At 39.4% G+C, this 17,296-nt stretch overlaps 1 protein-coding gene and 1 long non-coding RNA gene across 5 annotated transcripts in view; one reads left to right on the top strand and one right to left on the bottom strand.

The window, feature by feature from the left end:
- The window catches only part of LOC107651907 (uncharacterized), a 38,746-nt gene extending 31,324 nt beyond the window's left edge, over nucleotides 1-7,422 (top strand). The window contains exon 2 of the long non-coding RNA XR_001629226.2: nucleotides 6,323-7,422. This is a non-coding gene — a long non-coding RNA (uncharacterized LOC107651907). The remainder of the gene's footprint in view (nucleotides 1-6,322) is intronic.
- LOC103099968 (maestro heat-like repeat family member 5) overlaps nucleotides 1-17,296 on the bottom strand; it is a 108,963-nt gene that overhangs the window by 18,350 nt on the left and 73,317 nt on the right. For 3 of the 4 annotated variants that reach the window (XM_056820744.1, XM_056820745.1, XM_016431922.2), the window contains 4 exons: nucleotides 10,770-10,907; nucleotides 9,939-10,053; nucleotides 6,315-6,458; nucleotides 3,395-3,571 (listed from right to left, as the gene is read on the bottom strand). In XM_056820744.1, the coding sequence (XP_056676722.1) occupies nucleotides 3,395-3,571; nucleotides 6,315-6,458; nucleotides 9,939-10,053; nucleotides 10,770-10,907 (574 nt within the window). The remainder of the gene's footprint in view (nucleotides 1-3,394; nucleotides 3,572-6,314; nucleotides 6,459-9,938; nucleotides 10,054-10,769; nucleotides 10,908-17,296) is intronic. The other variant, XM_056820743.1, reaches the window with a different exon arrangement.

The following is a 17,296-nucleotide window of genomic DNA, read 5'->3' as shown; positions in this document are numbered from 1 at the left end:
AATAGCACACGTATAAGCTATGTAAAATTGTTTACTATCTCAAGGAGTAGAGAGAAAAAAAAGTTTGAACTCAAAATGTGAAAAAGTGAATGTTAAAAATTTCTTTGATATGTATTGGAGAAAATAAAATATTAACTAAATAAAAAGAATTTGTCAAAGGATCTTATCATCTTTTCTCTGAATCTATTCTTTCAAAATCTGGGGTGCAAGTCCTCTTATTCTAGTCTTTATCAAACTGTTCACTTCTCAAATATCTCTTTCCATTCTGAAGAAAATACCATCTTTTCCCTGAAATCCATCAGTTTCTTGTACAGCATTTGATAATATTTAATAATGTCTCCCAGATTCCTCTGGGCAGGATCTTTTGTGCTCAGATTACTCACCAGAAGTGTGCAGTATTAATATAATTTAGCAAATCTTCAGAGATTCTCCATGTCTAGGATATATGAATCTTTTTTCCACAGGGTTTTCTACCATTAAAATTAAAGATAATATGATTGGTAATCTATGTAATGGGCATTTTTAAAAAGAGAGAGATTATACACTTTTCAGTGTGTTCTGAAATAGCTCTTGGAACCATCAGAAACCCATGAGGTACCAGGTATCTAGTCAAAAAATGGAGATGGAAAAATGTAGCTCCCCAAAGATGGCCAGCAATTTTCTAGTCATAGAACTGGTCAGAATAAGATGGACCAGACAAGCAAGATGGAGATAGGAAGGAAAGTTAGAAGGCTGCTAGAATGAGTTGTTTTCACCAGATACAGACAGGAAAATGTATAAAGAGAAACTACTGGGGAACAGGAGACTGGTAACCAATTTATTTGGGCAATGGTTAAGAATTTCTAATGTTTGTTTAAGTTTCTTTTTCTGTTTCAATTAAATTACTAGTTCTATGTTGTGGTCTCCCCAACTTTCAGTTAATATGGTAATCACAGTATCTAGACACAAATTGAATTGAAAGGTTTCCAGTACTAGACTGGCTTGGAGGTTCAAGTTATACATGGCGTCTGCTTACCCAGAAAAATGCCTACAAGCATTAATCCAAATCCACAAGAGACTAGTGCTGGTTAGCACATAGGCAAGATTCTTTCATTCAATATAGATTTATTAGACTCTTGCTATGTACTAGACACTATTATACATGAGAATACAAAGACAAAAAAACCAACCAATAAACACTCATTGCCTTCCAAGGGCTTGAATTTTGGTAGAAGAAACAACATGAATACAGAAAAGTAAATACCAAATGTCTACAAAGTACATAAAAAGTAACTTGGGGGATGAACTAGTGATGAAGGAGTCACTTCCCCATTACTGTTGAGGACATCATTGCCCTCCATCACCCAGGCAGCCAGTCTTGGGTATTCGGTCCACTGCCAAATTGTGTCATTTCAACATTCACAAATTCTCTTATATAAGTTCCTCTCTGCCCTATTGCACATCCACAACTGTAAGTCAGGATCTTATCACTGGGCTATTGGCTATAAACTTCTAACCAGTCTCCCTACATCATGTCTTCCTCCTCTACTATATCATCTACTAGGTTTCAATGGTGATTTTCCTAAGGCTTCAGTCTTCCTCTTCCCTACCTATGTCAACTCCTTGTTCAATAAAGTCCAGTGGATCCCTATTACTTCCAGAATGAAATATAACATTTAAAGCTTTTCATAACCTAATATCTTTTTGCCTTTCCAGGCTTTTTATCCTTTACTCCTCCTCCAGGCACTCTATGATATGGCTCATCTTATTTGCACATGATCTTCCATCTCCTCTCTCTGTATTCTTGCTTTGCATTGGCTGTCCCTCGTGTTTGAGATGCTCCTTTTCTTATCTGCCAACTACGTTTCTCTGACTTCCTTTAAGTCTTAGTTGAAATTCTACCTTCTTTAGAAGGCTTTTCTAGTCCACACAGCTACTAATGCCATCAATTCCAGGATTCCTATCTATTTCCTCTATTTCTTGTACATATATAATTGTTCTCATGTTGTCTGCCCCAGTAGAATGAGAGCTCCTAGAGGGCAATGATTATTTTTATTTTCATTGTTATTTCCAGTGCTCAGTGCAGTGAATAGAACGTAGCAAGTACTTAATAAATGCTTGTTGACTATTTTGAAAACAAGAAAAAGATAACAAAATATCAAATTAAAGAAAGGTTTTGCATAAATAAAATCAATTCAGGTAAGGCAAAGAAGAAAAAACATGAAGTGGAAAAAATAATTTTGTCAACCATAAGCCAAAAAATTATATCTATAGTTGGTAAAGAATTTATTTCATCTATGCATATGTTATATGTATACATATATATGTATATATATGTATATATATATATGCTTCAACATATATTTGACTCCTTATCAATGAAGAATGGTTTTTGGTCACGCACTCAAGTACATAAACAGGTGTATAGGTATCCTCTCTAAATTCTAAGAGTCCGTGTTGAAGGAACAATAGACACACAAATATATGTTGGTAGGGCTGTAAATTGATCCAAATCTACCAGATATCAGTTTGGCATTATGAAAGAAAAATGATTAAACTGTGTGTATTCTTTGACCCAGCAATGCCCCTCCTAAGTATGTAACCTAAGAAAGTAAAATAGAGAAACAGAGGTCTAATTTATACTAACATATATTCATGCTTCTCTTTGAGGTAAAAGAGAACTGGAATGAAAATAGGTGTGCATTGCTTAGAGAATACCTAAGGAACTATGGTTTATAAATGGAATGAAATATTATTGTGCAGTAGCAAATAACATACGAAAAGTTCAGAGAAACATGGCTAATTTAATATGAACTGACACAGAGGGAAATCAGAAGAAACCAAAGTACAATATCCAGAATGACTAACACGATGTAAATTATCACTAAAAGAAAGTCAATTTTAAGTAATAATATATGTAAAGTACTTTATAAACTGTAAAGCACTATATAATAAACTTTAAAACTGCAATTATATATTAGTAATAATATTAGTAATTGGAAAAGCAACGAAGGCCTCAGGATATGATCATAGAAAGCAGATTTCCTGTGTAATGGCAGAAAGTCAGAGGACTAAGAGGTAAGAAGGCTTTATATACAATGTCACCTTATCAAATGTATCTTTTTATTTTTCCCACAAGGGAAAATTCATGGGGGAGAGCGAGTTTGTTGTGCCTTTTTTCCCTCCAGTTATGACCATGATGTGAAGAAAAAGGGCATCCACAAAATGTTTTGTCTAAAAGAGAAAAAAAAAATACTTCAAAGTAACACTCCAGGGACCAAGATGAATTATTCTGGACCAGCCATAAATAAAAGGCCTAGTGTTCCAGGAAGCTGGTGTGATTTAGTGAAACCTCTCCCATTAGACCCTGGCCCTGGGCTACCCCAGCCCCCCTTTGCCCAAAGCAGACACCTACATCATCAAAGAGATCAAATAGCTGCTCTGCCACCCTGAGACTGTTGATGCCGGCACCCTGTAAGGTCAGAAGATGCAGAATTTCTCCAATGATATTCATAAGTATCAATATGGTATCCTCTTCCCGATGCAACAATTCTACTATCAATCCTGACAATTGTTTCCGGAGCAGATTTCCCTGTAGATAATGAGAGTGAAGAAGAGAAAGAGCTCAGGGTAGGGGCAGCTGGGTGGCTCAGAAATGGAAGGTCCTGGGTTCAAATTTGGCCTTAGACACATCCTAGTGTGTGACTGGGCAAGTCATAGAACTCCCATTGTTTAGCCCTTACTACTCTTCTATCTTGGTATCAATTAACAGTACTGATTTTAAGAAGGTAAGGGTTTCTTTAAAAAAAAAAAAGTTTAGGGCACTTCTTCCAAGGATTTACCAGGAGGCTCTGTATACCCTACGAAGCCACAACCATCTTCTGGACCCTACTCCCACCACTCCCACTCCCCACCCAAAACACCAGCTCCTCCAGCAATTTTTCCTTGATCTGTCAGGTCATTAGCAAAATCAGCATTGTAAAGGAATGGCAGTTTGTGTCACAGAGAGGTTCTGAAAACCTTGTCTTGTGGAGATGGATTAAACTATGGATGTTTGAGCTGGAAGAGAGGAGATGGAAATGACAAAATAGTGTGTGTACCCAACTACAAGAGGAATTTTGACAAAGAAGAATTCATCCAAAAGGTGATTTAGATGGGGAGGGACCTAGAGAACAATTATATAAAGATCAGTTGGAGCTAGGAAAGCTTAGGTTACATAAAAGAATATGAGCCCCAAAACTGTTTTTGAATATTGGAAATACTGTAACTTTGAAAGTAATTTCAACTCATTCCCAAAAGACAAGTGGCCAAAGGACATGAACAAAGAGTAGTCAAAAGAATTGCCAACTATTAACAATTACATGAAAGAATGCTCGAAATCACTGAAAATAAGAGAAATGCAAATCAAAACAACCCTCAAACTCAGCAATCTGGCAAAGATGAAAAAAGATGAGAATTGTCAAAGTTACACAAATGCACTGCTAGTGTAGCTGTGGATTAGCATAGGCATTCTGGCCCATAATTCATTTTTATGAAGTTTTGGGGTTGCTATGATTTAGAGAAAGCAGCTATTCTGTCATCTCACCAATTGTGGTTCATTATAACAATTTTTTCCCCATTAAAGACAATTGGCCACCCTATTTGGAATCCAATATCACAACCCCAGTTATAGGTGTAGGAATTATAGTAAGAGAACAAAAAGGAAAAGCAACTGGATTAGATCAAGTGTACACAGAGATCCATGTCACAATTATGAAAACATTTAGCAATAGATTCAAGTGGAGGAGGAGATATTAAAGTTATGGAAAAATCTCCCTTTAATGAAATCAAAAAGGAAAAATTGACAGATACTAACCAATATGCTTAGTTTCCTACCTCTATAAATTTTTTTAATGAAAATATCCCCATATCAAGGAAATGGGAAGGCCTCTGCAAGATATATTCAATAGTAGAATACAACCTCATTTTTTAGTGAATTCAAGATCTCACTTGGCTCACTGTTTATTGATAATTGGCTCAATAGAGTAAAACACCACTTAAAAAGGCACCTTTATGCATATACCAAAATTATAAGATTCCATGAAATATATAGCAAGGAGAGACAGCCTTAATCAATGATCATCTGATGATTAATATCAGGCAAAGTATAAGATAACATGCCTATGAGAGTGTTTGCCAATATAATGAAAGAGATCTTTCTCAAGCTGAGTCATTCTCTATAGGTGATGAAGTCCTATAGATGCCTCTCTGTGCAGATGGCATGATTTGGACTCCCTTGGACCATGGGATATCACATTACCACTCAAAGAAATTTGGTCTAAATATCCACACAGGAAAAAAAGGTCAATGAATAATTTCTATCATCCGGATCATAACTAGTAGTTATAGGAGCAATGTATAGAGCTCAACTATCAGTAACTATTTCTTGAATACATACTGACAGTGGACAATGAAGAAGGCTCAGTATTAAAAGCGAGAGAATAAAATTACTTTGAAAAAATTGCAAAGATCCTTTAATTCTTCTTAAAGGTCCATCTTTTTAACAGTAATATTGTCAGCACTGTTTTTTTGGGGGGGCACTGAATCACTTAACTATTATAGTTTATGAAGATTTTAAAAATTAATATTGCTCATAGGACAATAAAGTTATATATGTGGGTGTGATTAGCCCATAAAACATAAGAAATAGGGAGCTACAAAGAAAAAACTAGAACAAGGGATATCATCTAAGAAAGTAAAGGGAAAAAATTGAATAGTCATGCAGCAAGAACAAAAAGTAGCTAGGATGCAGCTCATTACTATCGTGTTATGTTAGGAGAAAGCAAGGGAGTTCTCTAGCATGAATCACCTGTTCCAAACTTCTTGGAAGTTATGAACAAGGGTAACAGGTGGTTAGGAATAAATAAATTGCAATTTGTATTATGAGGAACATTTACATTTATTAAATAAAATAAATAAAAAATAAATAAATAAAATAAAAAAATAAATAAAAAATCCACTTGAGTATTTGGATATTGAAGTTGTAGGAGGCATTTATGTCCAGGCTTTTGTTGAACCTCTGAAGTGTCTTCTAGATCTGTGATTCTGTTAGGGGGATATTGAGGGGGAAAAGGGAAAAAATAGGATAAAATGGAAGAAACTTTTGATGGTGTGAAATAAAGTATGTGACCAGAAAGAGTATGGAAGGATGGCAAAGTGAGCTTACTTTTTAAACAAGATGTTGGGAAGGAGAGGAGGGAGAGGAGGAACAATTATGGCCTTAATCTTTGAATCCTGAACTGGTGGGAATATCTTTTGGAGGGAGATTATCCATTGATGGTATTTTCCCTTCTTACCTTCTCAGGTTGTAGTAGAACGCTGCCCAATCCCTGCAAACTCATGATCCGTACCACTTCGTTGGAGCTTCCCAGGAATGAAGTTAGAAAGTTCCTGATAGTACTTCGAAACATGTACCATGGGACCTCTTTACTGTTGAGAAGCTGAACAGGATTCAGAGTGAGGTTTTCACATTATACAGAGCTAGCCTTGACCTCTGGCCATTAACAACCACATCAGGGACATAGGAATGGACATGTGTACTCCAAAAGCAACCTCATGCCCTGCTTTGTCCTGCCCAGAGCAGGGAATCAAGAATATGAAAATACCGACTCCCATTCCTTTTTGTCTGTTTCATTGGGCTCCAAGGGTAAGTGTGACCAAGACTGGGACAATCCTTTTGGTCATCTTCTCTTCACATAGCAGGGATGGTGCCCTAAACTCAATGGAACTTGGTTCACTGACCTCAATGTCCTGTCAGGGATTCATCCTTCTGTAGTTTCACTTCGTGACATGTCTAGGGTCAATTTTTATTCTCAAATTTAGCCTCTTGGGAAAATGAGGTCTATAGAAATTCAAAGCTTAGAGAATGAAAGTCTTGGACTAACTTCCTCTTAGTTCTCAGGGAGGGATCCTTGAGAGACAGTATGTAGGGATGGAGCAATATATCTGAGCAACACCTCTCTGCCATTTTCCTAAGTTTAGAGGGGTTGATCAGTTTCAGTGACAATCATTTAACCTGAAAATATACTTTCAGTCTGACTTCCAAGAGCTTCTCTACCCATCCCCTATCATTTACCATTCCTAGGCTCTTCTTTGGCCCCATCATTGTCTCTGCTATTTCCTACCTGTGTAATCTTGAGCAGGCCTCATTCCTTCTCTGAGAGGGGATGTTTTCCCATTTGTAAAATCTGAGATATTTTCTTTTAACTCTCTTTGGCCACAAGGAGCCTCAACTTTCCTTTTTCCTTTTCCCTGCCTACTTATATCTTTTGTTAAATCTTTCTCAAAGGCAGAGGTAAGAATCAGATCACAGATTCACAAATGTCAGAGTTGTAAGATAATTCAGAAGCCATCTCATCCAATTCATGATCAGCTTAAAAGAAGGAATTGTTTTTATTTTTAAAACTTGTCTTGTTTTGTCTTTATATCACCTGTGCCTTGTACATAATGAACACAATGGGTATATAAATCCTGCCTGGCCGAGGTCAAATCATTTAACTGCTGACAAGTTTTCTCCCAGGGTTGTTTTGGGGGAAAGCACATTGTGCTACAGAAAAGTGCTACAGAAATGTAAATTATTATTAATAGGAGCCCATTATTTCCAGAGGCAGTTCATTCTATTTTTGGACAGCCCTGATGGTTAGCAGGAGGTTTCTAGGTTGCTCAGTGGGTAGAGCACTGGATCTGGAATCAGGAAGAGCTGAGTTCTAATTTGGCCTCAAACTTATTAGCCAAATGACCCTGAGTAAATCTCTTAACCTCTATTTGTCTTAATCCATCAGAAAAGGAAATGGAAAACCATTCCAGGGGGCAACTAAGTCGATCAGTGGTTTAAGAGCCAGGCCCAGAGATGGGAGGTTCTGGGTTCAAATATGGACTCAGATACTTCCTAGCTATGTGACTCTGGGCAAGATACATAACCACCATTGCCTAGCACTTACCATTCTTCTGCCCTAGAAATGATACAGAGATGGAAAGTAAGGGTTTAAAAACAAAAAGAAAAGAGGAACCTCCAATATTTTTGCCAATAAAAAGCCCATGGACAGTTTTGGCGATTAAGATCCACGGGGCCACATATTGTCCAACATGACTGAATGACTGAACAACAACAGTGGTTAGGAAGTTCTTCCACAGACCAAGCCTGAATGTCCCTCTCCAGCCATACTTCCTAGTTCTATATTTTAGAGCCATGTGGAAACGTGATCCTGACTTAAAATAGTCTTTGAATGCTGTGAGGAAGATTTCACATATCTGTCACTCTCTGAAAGCCTCTTCTTTCCAGGCTAACAAGCACTAGAATGCAGAGCCGAAGACTTGACCTTGAATCCTTAGTCTACTGGTTGAATAGCTATAATTGTTGGTCAAGTCCCTTAGCTTCCCAGGGCATGCATTTATCTACATGCAAAAAGGAATCATGGTGCTTACCCTGTCTGCCCCCTAAGGACAGGAGAATCAAATGACAAAAATTCACCTGAGAATCCTTTGTAGATTAAAAAGCTCCAAATATCAATAATAAGGATGCATGACAGCAATAATGAAACCTCGTCCTCTGGGTAACGCATACTTCTAAAGTATACATTAAGAGTTTCATTATTTCTGCTTCTCAGAGGACACCCTCCCCTCCTTTAGACTTAAGCTAACTTTGCTTGCTCTGGTTCCATTGTTCTGTTAGGCTGATAGTCACTAAGAAGAGCTCCTTGACATTTGCATGAGTCTTCAGTTAAAAAGAAAAACTGCACAAATACAGGATGAAGGAGCTGTGACTAGACAATGACTTCTCTGGGAAAAAATGGAGGCCTGAATGGACCACAAATTCCATGAATCAATAGTGTGACATGGCATGCCCCCCGCAGCTGTAGTGACATCTAAGGATGGATTAAGAGAAGTCCAGTATCCAGAACAAGCAAATGAAATAGTCCTGCTGTCCTTTGGCCTGGCCAGGAACTGTGTTCAGTTCTTAGGAAAAACACTGACAAAAACTAGTGTGTCCAGAGGAGGGCAACTAGATCCGTAAGACGACTGGAAACCGTGCTCTACCAGGGCTGGCCTAACTGGGGATGCTTAAGTTGGAGAAGAGAAGACTTAGAGGAAGTATGGGATAATGGTTTTTAAATATCTGATGGGCTGCTAGGTAGAAGAGAAATTAGATCTATTTTGCAGGACCTCAAAGGGCAGAACTAAGAACAGCTGGTCAAAGTCACAAAGATTTTTCGGCTCAATGATGGGGGGAAAACCTTTCAAAGAAGTACTGGGGGAACAGCTAGGTGGCTCAGTGGACTGAGAGATGGGAGGTCCTGGGTTCAAATTTGGCCTCAGATACTTCCCAGCTGTGTGACCCTGGGCAAGTCACTTAACCCCCATTGCCTAGCCCTTACCACCCTTCTGCCTTAGAACCAATATAGAGTATTGATTCTAAGAAAGAAGGTAAGGTTGCTTTTGGGGGGAAATAAAATATCTTTGAATAAGATATTTTTTAAAAATAAAGTGAGTTGTTACCAGTAGGTTTTTTCCATCAGTGGGGGTCTTCCAAGGGAAGCTGAGTTACTACTTGTCAAAGACAGGGAGAAGGGGACTTTTGCTTGGGTGTAAGTTTGACTGGATGCTCTCCGAGGTCCTTGCCAACTCTGAGAATCTGTGACTCAGTCATCTAATAAAGGAGATGACTGTTTACTACAGAGGGTGTCCCAGGCTGTATATCACAATTTTGCCTGCAGCACTCATCCGAGGGGCCCCGAACGTATCTACTTTAAATAACGTAGCACAACGTTCTTCTGCCCTTGGCTCACAACGTGCTCCTCGCACCCTCCCAGAGAAGGAAACGCTCTGGCTTCTCAGGCACCCGGCCGGAGGTCCTGAATGAGACATCTGGAATCCTTTGCTTCCTCCAGAACAGAAATAGGACTCTACCTGGCCAGCCTCACCTCGGTGATAATGAGGATGCTTACTAAGTGATCCCGCTCGTACGGACTCTTCTTCATGCTTTTCATAGCATAATTTAAAATGTTCTTGGTCTTACATTTGTAGTGAGTTATGGCCCTGGAGGGAGAAATATATAAGGGGAAAACGCTTAATCCTTAAAGATAGACTTGTCTGGTTGAGGATGGGGGTAGAGACCTGGGTCATAGTTGGGAAGCAAAGTCCAGTTAGTCAGTCAACTAGCACTTAGTATCTCTTGTGTGCCAAGTGCTGGCACCCAGAACAGGAAGCAGCCACCTATGAAATGTCGTTTGATGGACACCTACTCCCAGATAGCTCCTTCCCTACCCCCTCGTGGGATCTGACATTTTACCGTTAGTGCAGCATTTCTTGAGACTACATATTATCCTCTTCCAAAAAGACTCAGTAAGAAAGTAGGGAGAACATTTTAGGAAAAAGCCAAACCATATGTATTAGCAACATGTACATCTCTGGGTCTCTGTCTCTCTTGTCCCCCAGCAGTTGTCAGTGGGCTTGGTCCCCTGGTGTGGGCATTCCCCTCTCAGGCTTCCATTTCAAAGTGCCAGCGTTCAGATTGAGGGGCTCGTCCAGTTCCCAACCCGTCAGGAGGGGGGAGTTTTCAGACACTTCCCACGGGCCAAGGATAGAGCCAGGGGCAGGTGGAGCCCAGGGGGGTGAGGTGAGGGATGCCTGAGGGCGTGGAAACAGGAACAACCGTTGGGTACCAACTCTAAACGTGTCACAGGCGAGCCTCCTGGGATCGAATCCCCCCAGGGGAAAGCCTGCCCCATCCCCGGAATCTCTGTCCCAGGTACCTCGACAGGAGAGTCACGCCCTGCTGGAATGTATTTATCCTCTCGAAAAGGAGCCAGCCCTGTTGTAGCTTCATATAAGCAAACACCTCCCAGTTGTTAGTAGTCCAAAACAGACCTTTCAGGGCCTCCAGGCATGTCCTGTGGAGCAGAGAAATCAAGGTAAGAGGGTTCGAGGTCAAGTTTTGATTCTTTATTCTGGACCGGGTTCCTTTGGGTTTGTTCACCGGGGCTGCCTTCCACTGATCCCGAACACACCTCTTTTGTTGCCGGCTCTTCCCGTGGGGGTATTGTCTTCACCATGACAGGCTGTAACTCCTCGGAGCCTTTTCATCCGGTGATTCTTGTTCATATTGCCTATAAATCTTTGCAAAGATCCCCTGGTCTCAAAGTTGGCCGGAATCTCTGAGCTCATCCATCCTAATATCTTCTAGAAAATAGCCTCCAAGCAGTTATCCATCTTTTGCTTGAATGGTCAGAGAGAATCCACCATGTCCCAAGAGGGAATGGGGCCATTGTTCAAGAAGTTATGGGACTTTTAAATTTGTTTTTGTTTTTTTTAGTTTGGTTCTCCTTAACAGAGGCCCTGGATTCAAATTCTCATAGCAAAGAAAAGTTGAAAGCCCTGTGCAATTAATCACACGCGATTCTGCAGGATGGCCTACTCCTATGACGTGTGTTTGTGTCTGTGTGTACACATTTGGAATATGAGCAAGAACCTTAAACAGGTAGGTTAGAGGGGCAACTACACAGCACAGAAGATAGAGTCAGGCCTGGAGATGGGAAGTCCAGGGTTCAAATCTGGCCTCAGATATTTCCTAGCTGTGTGACCTTGGGCAAGTCACTTAACCCTAACTAACTTGCCTTCACCCCTCTTCAACCTTAGAAGCCATACTTGTATCTATTCTAAGACAAAAGATAAGAATTTTTTTTAAGGTATATCAGAGCTCAGACTGTAAAGGAGCATAAATACTAAAGAAGAGTTTAAATCTGACCCTGGAGGCAATTGGAAACCATTGGAGTTTATTGAATAAGGGAATAACATGGTCGCATTTATGCATCAGGAATCTTCTTTGGCAACTATGTGAAGGATGGATTAGAAAGGCAGAGATCAGTGAGCAGTGAGGAGGCTGTGCCTTTTTTTTTTATCCTTACCATCTGTCTTAGTATTGGTTCTAAGACAGAAGAGTGATGAGGACTAGGCAATTGCAGTTAAGTGACTTATCCAGGATCCTACAGTTAGGAAGTATCTGAAGTCAGATTTGAACCCAGGACCTCCAGACTCCAGATCTGGCTCTCTATCCACTGTGTTACCTAGCTGCTCTGGAGCTTATGGAAGGCAACTAGGTCATGCAGTGTCCACAGTGCTAGATGTGGACTCAGGAAGACCTGAGTTCTTACATCATCTCAAATACTTATTTTGTAGCCTTGGGCAAGTTATCTGCTCTCAACCTCAGTTTTTTCATGATAAAATGGGAATAATAATAATAGTATTTACCTCATAGGATCTTTTTAAGGAACAAATGTGATATGCAAATCATTTTTAAAACTTGAAAAGCTCCGTATAAATTCTATTATTATTATCATTACTCTCATTACTGTTATTACTATCATTATTGTATGGGAAAAAGCAACACGTTTCCCATCCAAGTTCATGAAATAATTTTGTAATTTACGCAGGCTATTCTTTCCCTCGAGCCTGATTTTTTAAAAGTACATATGATAAGACTGATTTCTTTTAAATCAATATTGATTTTACTGAAGAATCAGTCTAATGTTCTAAGGGTTGGTTCAACGTCAGTCATCCTCGAACAAGATCCTTCCCCACAGTGAAGAAGCCTTTAGTTTAGAATCTGCACAGGACATCTGTAATGTTGGCACACAGTTTAGCGAGGGTTTTTCTCTCTTTTAAATATGGCGTGACCTTAGCACTGATTGAACAAAATTGTCTCTATTAGATCTAGCATACCTATGGGGAAAAGCCTTCAGAGGCAAATACTTCTGGAAAATTAGGCCTAGAGAAAATGCTGGCAAAGAGGACAAATAATGGGAATGGCAAATGTTGCAGAGAGATAAGGGCACTAATGCACTCTTGAAAGACCTCTGGATTGGCTCAGCCATTCCAGAAAGCAATTTGGAATTATACTAAGAAGGTGGCTAAAATGCCCATGCCCTCTGACCCAGAGAGGCCACGTGTGTGTACATAGACACAGATACACATGCCTACATGACATACGCATCACACAGAAACATGTGTGTTGTGTGTTGCATGCACATGTTACATACAAACATCCCATGTATTGCATTGTTTTACATGTGTATACATGTATATGTATACCCTAAGGAGGTCAAAAACAGAAAGAAAAGCCCCCTGTTTACAAAAAGGTTTATTTCTAGAAGCACATTTACAATAGCAAAAGGTGGAACGAGAGTAGATGACCATCCATTTAGGCATGGTGTATAAGGTTCTGATACATGAAGGTGATGCCATATTACTGTGTTATAAGAAATGATGTCTATGAAGGACACTTAACATTGGAAGACATTATCTAAACCGGCATAACGTGAAGCAAGTAAAAGCAAGAGGATGTGCATGCTGACTACAACAACATAATTGGAAGGAAAACAAACAAGTCAATGGAAACTCAGGGCTGTGAAATTATAATGATCAAGCTTTGCCTCAAGGAACATCTAAGAAATCACTTTATCCTCTTCTTTATAGAAAAATAGTTCTATAGATTTCTTTACAGGGGCATATAAGTGGGACAGGTAGGTGGAGCAGAGGATAGAATGCTGGTCCTGGAGTCAGGAAGACCCAGTTCCTATGTTCAAATATTATCTCAGACACTTCTTAGTTATGCGACCCTACGCACATGATTTAACGCTGTTTGTCTCAGTTTCCTCATCTTTAAAAATGAGCTAGAGAAGGAAATGGCAAATTTCTCCAGGATCTTTGTCAAGAAAACCCCAAATGGAGTCACAGAAAATTGGACACAACTGAAAAATGAAAAAAGACTGAATAAGTATGGAAGTTACATATATGACATCAACATTTTTTGATGTGTTGGCTTGTGTTACTAACTTTTTTCCCTTTTTAAAAAATTCTTTAGTATAGGAGATAATTTTCTGGAATAGGGAAGGACAGGAGAGGATATACATAGGAAAGTATAGATAAGAAATGCAAATATAAATAAAACTCATTTTTAAAAAAGAATAAACATGTATATTTATTAAACCTTTCAATCAACTGTATGCTTGTAGGCATTACTATGGAAAAATCATCACTGAAAGTCTGCTCTTTCCCTCTTCATGTTTCTAATCAAGAATATCTTCAATGTATTCACAGACTTTCTCATAAAGATTTTATAGAGATGAGAGAGTAGACATGAGTTAGTCACTTTTTAAAAATCCTTACTCTCTGTCTTAGAATTAATAATAAGTATTGGTTCCAAGGCAGAAGAGTAGTAAGCAATTACTAAGTGGTAAAGTGACTTCCCCAAATTTACACATTAAAAAATGAGTCTGAGGCCAGACTTGAATCCAGGACCTCCTCTCTAAGCCAAGATCTCTATCCACTGAGTCACCTAGCTGCTCCCAATCACTTATTTTTAGCAAAAGATCATTCATGATATTTTCCATTCTTTTAGAATCAGTCAAAACAGCATTTCTGTTTTCAGTGCTAACCCCTGGCTAAGTGCTGGGCATACAAAGAAAAGCAAAAATACAACCCTGCCCTAAAAGAGCTCATATTATGATGGCAGAGACAACATTAGCAAATAACTGAGTATAGACAGGCTACCCTCACACACATATATTCAATAGAAGGTGACACTGATAAGCATTAGCCAGCTGGCATAACTAAGAAAGGTCACTTACTGGGGAGACAATCTGATGAAATGAGGAGGGGTTGACTTTGGTAAGGAGAAGGCCCACCTCATCTTCATCTGAAACCAGGGTGAAGGAGGAGATAAGGTAAGAAAATATCTGAAATTTCATGAGATGAGAAGGGGAAAAGATGGAACTCTCAGAGAATGGCCTCAAATGTTTTGGCAAAGTACAAGGCAAAATCCTTGGCTGAGAGGGTGAGTGGAGGGTTTTGTAAAGATAGACTTGAAGAAAAGACCAAAAGGTTTGGAACAGCCATTGGGCAGGAGTGAGGGTGAGGGTGAAGGTTGAACAGTAAGTCAATGAGGGAGGAAAAAAATTCTGGCCTTGCTGTGGTCAGGGCCTTGTTGAGATAAGTGGCATAAATTTGTATTGGACCCTTTCAGTGTAGTTTTGTGATTTTCTTCAGCTTCATTCAGGAGCACATGAGTAGGGAGAGGCAAAGAAGGTAGATGGTGGGAATAATCCACAGTTGGGGCTTGATGAAATATGACCATTGAAGGACAAGTGGGAAAGGGATTAAGGAGGAAGGAGACATTAGAGTTGGACCACAAAGATAGGACCACAAAGGATAGGAAAGAGAAGAGAAGAACAGGCATGTGTCCATCTAGTTTGGGCGATATGCTGCCTTTGCTATCTACAGCTTCTGCCTCTGCCATTTCTATATCCGTCCTCCATCTTTCTTGGCTCTTGTTTCTATACCTCTCTGGTCTCTATGTATCCCCAAAGATTGTGGCAGTTTTGCAGTCCCATCATTTGCCTCAGGAACCCTGGGCATTCACCTGGAGTCAGTCATTGCTTCTGACTACCATATTTGAGAAGTTTTCTTCTCTGAATGACATGTGCCTTCCTTTTTATCTTCCCAGGATCCCTAACTCTTCCAGGCAGGGATTTTCTTCCCTGTGCTTATTGAAAGCAGCTAGGTCATACAGTGGACAGAGTGCTAGACTTGGGCTCAGGAAGACCTGAGTTCAAACGTCACCTCAGATACTTATTTTGTAGACTTGGGCAAGTCATTTAACCTCTCTCAGCTTCAGTTTTCTCATCTGTAAAATGGTGATAATAATAGCACTTAACTTCATAGAGTTGTTTTAAGGAACAAATGTGATATATAAATCATTTTTTAAAACTTTTAATTGCCGTATATATTTTCTGGAGAAAGTGTTGTTCCTACTGTTGCCAGAATCTTTTTGTGTCTCTTATCTCCCTACTCCACTCCTCACAAAGTAATGGGGGAGGAGGAGGAAAGAAGAAAAGAAAGGCTTAGCTATCTGCTGGCTCTTCTTCATGCTTACTATACTTCTCAATTTATTTTTCTAAAAGATGAGACTACTTGTAATCTTGCTACATCTTCTACTGTGATATATTCCAAATGAGCTTGTCCTTGGCTGCTATGAGCTCTTGACTCTTGGTTTGGCATGAAAAAAAAAAGTCTGAGGCTTGGGCAAATTGAATTCATATTAGCCCTGGACAAACAGAATTAGAAAGGTAAATTTATCACATGGGGGGGGGGGTGATAGAATGCATTCTAAAAGTAAGGAAATACATAGAATTCTGAAATCCTTGAGCTGGAAAGGAATTTGGAAGGTGTTTGGACCCATCCCTGCTTTCCAGCAGGGGCAGATGGTCATCTCCTCTAGATCATCAAGGAAGCATTTCTAGTCCTCTAATCATCCTGGTACATCTTCTGGAAGTAACATAGATTGCTCACCTTCTTCCTAATATCTAGTACTCAAAATTGAAAACAATCTTCCAGAGTGGGTACAAAACTCCTAATATTCTGCTAGAAAACACACTGAATCAATTTCTTTGTTAGCTCTGAAAGGCAAACTGGGGTAGTATAAAGAACTCCAAGTCAAAAGATGTGGGTTTGAATCCTGACTGTCATGAAATCTGGAGCATCACTTCACCTATCTGAGGCTAGATTTTCCTATCTATAAAAGGATAATAACAATGACTTCTTTTCTTACCTCATAGTGCTATTGCGGAGAAAGTAAAGATTTGAAATTGCTATAAAGAAATGGGAGTTTACTCAAACCTACTTTAATTTTATTTTCCTGGCCCCCATTGACTCATGACTTAGAGTTAGGAACATGGAGGTTCAAGTCTTCCCTCTGATACTAATGAAATGACCCTGGGAAAATTACTTAATTCACCTGTGCCTTGGTTTCCTCATCTATGAAAATGAGTAGGTTGTACTCAATTATCTCTAATATCCCTTCCAGTTCAAAATACATGATTCTATAGTGTTCTTAGCCTAGATGCTTGGTTTCTTCTGACTGGGTCCATGCTTCTCAGATCCCACTTTTGCTGTCTTTTGTGTCTGGCAGTTCCATCTCTTTAGTTTGAACCTCAGTTCTGACTCTACCTTGTAGCTCTGATATCTTACCTTTTACCCTTCTTCATGTAACATACAGACATACATACAACATACAAACATGCCTGTTTGGCCTCAGTTTGACAATTGCCCCTTGCCTGGTCATCACTGCCTGGCTGGGGGTGCCTTTTGAGGAATAAATTTATAGCCAAGAGGAGTGACCGCTCAGTTGTCCAGAGGTGAAAAAATATGCACACAGAAAATTAAATGTAAAATATATGCAAAGTAGATACTAGATAACTTCTAAGGAAAGGGCATTGATGACTGT

Source organism: Monodelphis domestica, chromosome 3 (genome assembly GCF_027887165.1).
Source record: "Monodelphis domestica isolate mMonDom1 chromosome 3, mMonDom1.pri, whole genome shotgun sequence".
Lineage (NCBI taxonomy): Eukaryota > Metazoa > Chordata > Mammalia > Didelphimorphia > Didelphidae > Monodelphis > Monodelphis domestica.
Note: the sequence above shows the minus strand (reverse complement) of the source record. Positions and strands in the feature narration are given on the sequence as shown.